General features: G+C 40.3%; 1 protein-coding gene across 2 annotated transcripts; it reads right to left on the bottom strand.

The window, feature by feature from the left end:
• Positions 1 to 799: 799 nt before the first annotated feature.
• On the bottom strand, positions 800 to 3328 carry LOC123448337 (rhamnogalacturonan I rhamnosyltransferase 1-like). 2 transcript variants are annotated; one of them, XM_045125175.1, is made up of 4 exons: positions 2642 to 3310; positions 2294 to 2361; positions 2087 to 2175; positions 800 to 997 (listed from the first exon to the last, which is right to left on the bottom strand). In XM_045125175.1, exons 1-4 carry the CDS (start codon positions 3021 to 3023, stop codon positions 928 to 930), a joined length of 609 nt encoding a protein of 202 aa, XP_044981110.1. In that variant the 5' UTR covers positions 3024 to 3310; the 3' UTR covers positions 800 to 927. The 2 variants fall into 2 exon arrangements, with proteins under 2 accessions (XP_044981110.1, XP_044981111.1); XM_045125176.1 differs by lacking the exon at positions 2087 to 2175 and having other exon boundaries at positions 2642 to 3328.
• Positions 3329 to 5568: the final 2240 nt, after the last annotated feature.

Here is a 5568-nt window from a genome sequence, read left to right as displayed (position 1 = left end):
TAGTGCAAGTGGGACACTATTGGAAATATGCCCTAGAAGCAATAATAAATTGGTTATTATTATATTTCCTTGTTCATGATAATCGTTTATTATCCATGCTAGAATTGTATTTATTAGAAAACTCAAATACATGTGTGGATACATAGACAACACACTATCCCTAGTGAGCCTCTATTTACACTACAAGAAATATGTCAACTAACGACCTTCAATATTGGTCATCGAATGGTCATTGATTTTCATTTGCGACCTTTTTACGACCAAAAACAAAAGGTCAAAAGCTGAGGGTCTCTAATTAACTATAACGTCATTTTTGCTGGATTGGTCGTAGGATTTTACGACCAAACGAAAGCATTCAAATTATTTTGGTCAATAGCAATCTACTCACGCCACGTCGGATCTGACATGGCAAGCTGATGTGGCATAGAATTAACCCGGTCCAATTCGATGTTTTAAATGGGCCGAGCCCAACAATTCGGCCTTTTTACATATATTTTTTTCTATTAATTTTGGTTACGTACATGGGACTCGGCCAATAATTCATCCTTTTATTTTATTTTTTGTTCATGGAATTTTACATGTTATTTCCTTTTTGGGCCTCATTCATTTTATAGTTTAATTTATTTTAATTTCCAGCCTTTGTTCCCACTAATATATTTTGAGCCATGGCCTTTTCAAAGCCCAAACAGATTTGATCCAATAGACATTTTATCCACTTCTTGATTTGGGTTGTGCCTCTTCATATCAAATAATATTTACATCATAGATATACATTCAATCCAGATTCAATGCCAATATATTTTCCAATCCAAAAATAAATTTAAAGTAAACATGGTGGCAAGCAAATATACACCAAATTCTTAGCAAAATCACCAGTACAACAAAATTCCCAGAAAAAAGGGCATTACAACAAAGTCCTACACCTCCCTAGATCCAGCATGCATTTATTTTTCCAACTTCTTCATCCTCGATCTCAGGAGAAACATGAATAAAGTCCCTGCAAATTAAAAGGGAATCTCCATCAACGGGTCATAAGTCGTAATCATACGGTAGATATTCAACAAGTAAGAATGACAAATATAGATAAAATGGAATGCAGGAGCATGTGCTTCCTTAGTAGATAGTAAAAAAATAATTTGAGTGTCCTAAAATTCAGGTAAAATTACATGTGAAATGTTTGACCCATGCAGATTCGGGAAGTTTTTCTTGGAAAAGAAAACATTATTTTGCACCTGAGCAAAAGAAACAAATCTAGGTCTCTAAAATGTAATTCTTTTAGGAGCACAAAACTTGCATTATACAAAGGGTACAAATATTGTGAGAGCGCTAAATTTTTTCCATTCATGCTTCAGATATGCCAGTTTTTTTGATAAATTTACAAACAAAATACATGCGTACCCTTTTTCAGGATGTTTTGACATCAGGGATCAGTGTTTTTTCAGCCAGCATTTTAAGTGATGGACAACAAAGTAGACTGTGAAAAATTTAGACACACAATGTAGAAAAGAAACAAATGTACGATAAACAATCATGCTATTGCACAACGACTGTGAGGACCCATCAGCAAAGAGACCATCCAGTACCTAGATAGTGGTGACACTACACACTATATTATACAAAGCACATAATGGTAAGTTATTATCTTCAAGGGGGTTTCCAGGACACCAATGCACAGGTACTGTCTGTCGTATCTAAGCGTCGGCCCACAACATCGATATGGAACAGCATGATCTACATCCCAAGTTGAGAGACCTTACAGTTTTCCACATTTATCATTACTACTGAATCGGCACAAACAGCAGCAGCATGCTAAGCATAAATTAAATTATGGCCTTCAGTTTACATTATGTATAAATAGCAGCATAAATTATGGCGTACATCCTTAAGTATAAATTAAATTATGGCCTACATCCTTAAGTATAAATAGCAGCATGCTAAGCATAAATTAAATCGGCACAAACAGCAGCAGCATGCTAAGCATAAATTAAACATGATCAGCATGCTAAGCAACAGAAAAGGGATAAGGCAAAGGCAGTCCTTCACTGAATTGTTAAGAAATGCAGTGACTGCACATAGAAACGCTGACCTAGGATCAACCCAAAATGAAGTTTTATCCAACTCCGGCACGATGAGTATGACATTAAAGTATCTTGCAACCGTCACCATATCGCATATCTGATTTAACAGTGCAACTTTCATGGTTCAGTTTCAGCATTTGGACATCAGCAATGGCTCAGAAATATAGGCAGCGCAGTAGATTAGATGCATTGAGATTGTCACAAGCTGTACTTACAGCTGCGCGCATCTGGTTGAGACCGCCATTGCAGGACACCATCAGATAGCCATTGTTCTTGTAGATTCCTGAACATAGAACAGAACAAATGAAATGGCTGTAGAGGCTGTAACAGGGTTAGAATCAGTGGTGAACCGCACAGGAGACAAGCACAGGTTAATCGAGCAATTGAAATGAACTGTTCCCGACAAATGCGGAATCCTTGGACCAAACTTATCGGACATGAACCGATCAACCAAAAAAAGAGGTGCTAACCCAACCAATCTTGCAGGGAAGGCGACAAATGGAAAGGGGAAAGCATTAATGGAAGGCCCGAATATTCCTGAGCAATGAAGGAAGGGAAGCCACCTGATTCGCTGATGGTTCCTAACCAAAAGAAGGGGAGAAGGCAGGAATCGACCGACTTATGCTTGGGCGGCAGCGGCAGAACGACCGCGGCGGCGGTGGCGGTGGCGGCGACCCTCTCGCGGTCCGCCGGCAGCAGCAGCGGGCGCTGCATGATGACGAGCGTCTGCACGAGGCAGCCGGACCAGACCCCGCCTAGGCCCAGCACGGTGGGCGCCAGGTGCTCCCCGAAGGCCGCCGCGAGCAGCACCACGACGCAGGTCCAGCAGCACGGTGGTCCCCCCGCTCCCGCCTGGGCGTCCGCGAACTCCGAGTCATCCGCGCCGTCCTCCCCGTTGGCCTCGACGTAGACGTCGGCATCGGAGGCGGGCGTGGCCGGATCCATCAGCAGGCAGAGCGGCGCGAGGCGGTTGTGGGGGCCGGGGGTACCCCGAGGCTAGGGTGGCGGCGGCTCGGGGACACCGCGAGGTGGATTACGGAGGCGGCGGCCGAGAGCGTGGCCAGGAAGGTGAAGACAGTGAGCCACCGCTGGCCGACGGCATTGCGAGAAGCGCCGGGCGGCGGGGCCCTGTCCATGGTGGCGGTGGACGAGGGGTTTGGGTGGGAGTGGCGGCGGTGGGTAGGAGACGGAGGCGGGGTGGAGAGACGAGACGAGGGAGGGGGTGAATCAGTCGGACAAGTTAGGGTTTGCATTTTTTCTCGTTTAGAAAGTGAAGGACGGGCGCGCAGTGTTTGGATCCGTTGGATCATTGGCTTTGACGGCTCAGATCAGCTCGACTCGGGCTGACTGCCCTGCCACGTCATCGATCCGGGAGAGGAGGTTTTAGCCAATAGGAAACCGGCAACAAAATTGTGTTTTTTTACCCTATGACTTTTGATAAAATAAACACGTTAATATTTAGCAAAAAATCTCAAATATCTTTCCATGCCTTCTAGAAATGATGAACTAATACCATGTCAAATTTCATATTCTTTAGACCTTAATTACAATTTTTTAAAATGAAATATTCAATATTTTCATATTTCGAGTGCCTAAAATGAGTTTTTTTGTGAAGAACCTACCATGTATTTATTGCAAAATTGGATCAAATCATTTTTCTAAAATACTAGACCATATTTAACATAAAATTAACCCAATGGTTGGATGTCAAAAGCTTTTATCCACCTCTCGTGAAAAAGATAAATTTTCGTCGATTCAGCTGGAAGCGGGTCAAATTTGAACTGCAGCTTCATTATAGATTTCTTTTTATTTTTTCTAAAAATCATTTATAGATACAAAAGTATCTATTTAATCAGAGAAATATCAAAATATTTCCAAGATTCAAACACTAGGTAAGAACGGTCATACCCATCGTTTTGACCGCATTTTGAAATGGTCATGAAAAATTCAAAAAAAAATGAAAAAAATGAAAAACCTTCGCCTTGTATCATAATATGTGACCAAGTTACCAGGAAAAATAATAAACTTGTAATACGGTGATTATTTTAAAAAAGTGTTCTCATAAATGGCTATAGTATGTGAAGATTCATGGCTTTCGAGCCAAATGATCAATCTTATAACCACATTCATGGCATAGTTTGTTGAAACGACCTAATATTATGCACAAGGGTTCATATTGGAATGGGAAACAATCTTGATTAAGGAAGTTTTCATTTTCCTTGTATGAAAAATTCATTTTCCATTTTTCAAGTGCCCGAAATGAGTTTTTTTGTGAAGAACCTACCATATATTTGTTTCAAAATTGTACCAAATCATTTTTATAAAATACTAGGTCATATTTAATGTACAATTGACAAATTGGTTGGATATTAAAAGCTTTTATCCTCCTCTAGTGAAAAAGACAAATTGCCACCGATTTAGAAGGAAGCGGGTCAAATTTGAACTAGAGGTGCCTCATAGTTTTCTCATGATTTTTTCCTAAAATCATTTTAGGTAAATAAGTATCTATTTAATCAGAGTTCCAACAAAGTTTTGGCAAGATTGAACCCCTAGCTATGAACGGTCAAGCCCGCCGTTTCGACCGCATTTTGAAACGAGCATAACAAACTAAAAAAATCAAAAAATGCAAAACCTTCGTGTTGTGTCATAATATGTGACCAAGTTACCAGGAAAAATAATAAACTTGTAATACAGTGATTATTTTAAAAAAGTTTTCTCAGAAATTGGCTATCGTGTGTGAAGATTCGTGGCTTTTGAGCCAAATGATCAATCTTATGACCACATTCATGGCATAGTTCGTTCAAACGATCTAATATTATGCACAAGGGTGCATATTGGATTGAAAAACAATGTTGATTAAGGAAGTTTTCATTTTTCTTGTATGAAAAATTCATTTTCCATTTTTCAAGTGTCCGAAATGAGTTTTTTTGTGAATGACCTACCATATATTTCTTTCAAAATTGTACCAAATCATTTTTCTAAAATACTAGGCCATATTTAATGTACAATTGACAAAATGGTCGGGTGTTAAAAGCTTTTATCCACCTCTAGTGAAAAAGACAAATTGTCGTCGATTCAGCAGGAAGCGGGTCAAATTTGAACTGCAGCTGCATTATAATTTGCTATTTATTTTTCCGAAAATCATTTATAGGTCATACATATCTATTTAACAAGAATTACATGGTGTGGTTGCTTGACGCTGAGGTTTGGATGGTGGTCGAGGACCCCAGCTCCAGAACGCGTGAACTTGCATGCGAGCCGCGTGGTCACCGCGTTACCGTTGCGTTGTCACGCATTCTGGGTGGAATAGGCATGTCTGGTGGGTTAGACACTCCCTCGTTAGGTGTCAAGAATAAGAATACAATAGAAGAATCTCACGAAGAGACCGAACTAAACTCAAACATGAATTAGCAGCCAAGTGTTTGATTAGCGGTGCGGGCAATGCACATAGACAATGGGCCTAAAATTTGGCTGAGGATGATCATCTACT

This window comes from Hordeum vulgare, chromosome 4H, assembly GCF_904849725.1.
Source record: "Hordeum vulgare subsp. vulgare chromosome 4H, MorexV3_pseudomolecules_assembly, whole genome shotgun sequence".
Lineage (NCBI taxonomy): Eukaryota > Viridiplantae > Streptophyta > Magnoliopsida > Poales > Poaceae > Hordeum > Hordeum vulgare.
This window is presented reverse-complemented; position numbering and strand designations above follow the sequence as displayed.

Coding starts and splice junctions, on each gene's coding strand:
- LOC123448337 (XM_045125175.1), bottom strand. CDS start 3,023: ATGGATCCGGCCACGCCCGCCTCCGATGCCGACGTCTACGTCGAGGCC. Junction 2,176..2,293: donor TCAACCAGATGCGCGCAGCT/GTAAGTACAGCT, acceptor CTGTTAAATCAG/ATATGCGATATGGTGACGGT. Junction 998..2,086: donor TCATTTTGGGTTGATCCTAG/GTCAGCGTTTCT, acceptor TTTAATTTGCAG/GGACTTTATTCATGTTTCTC.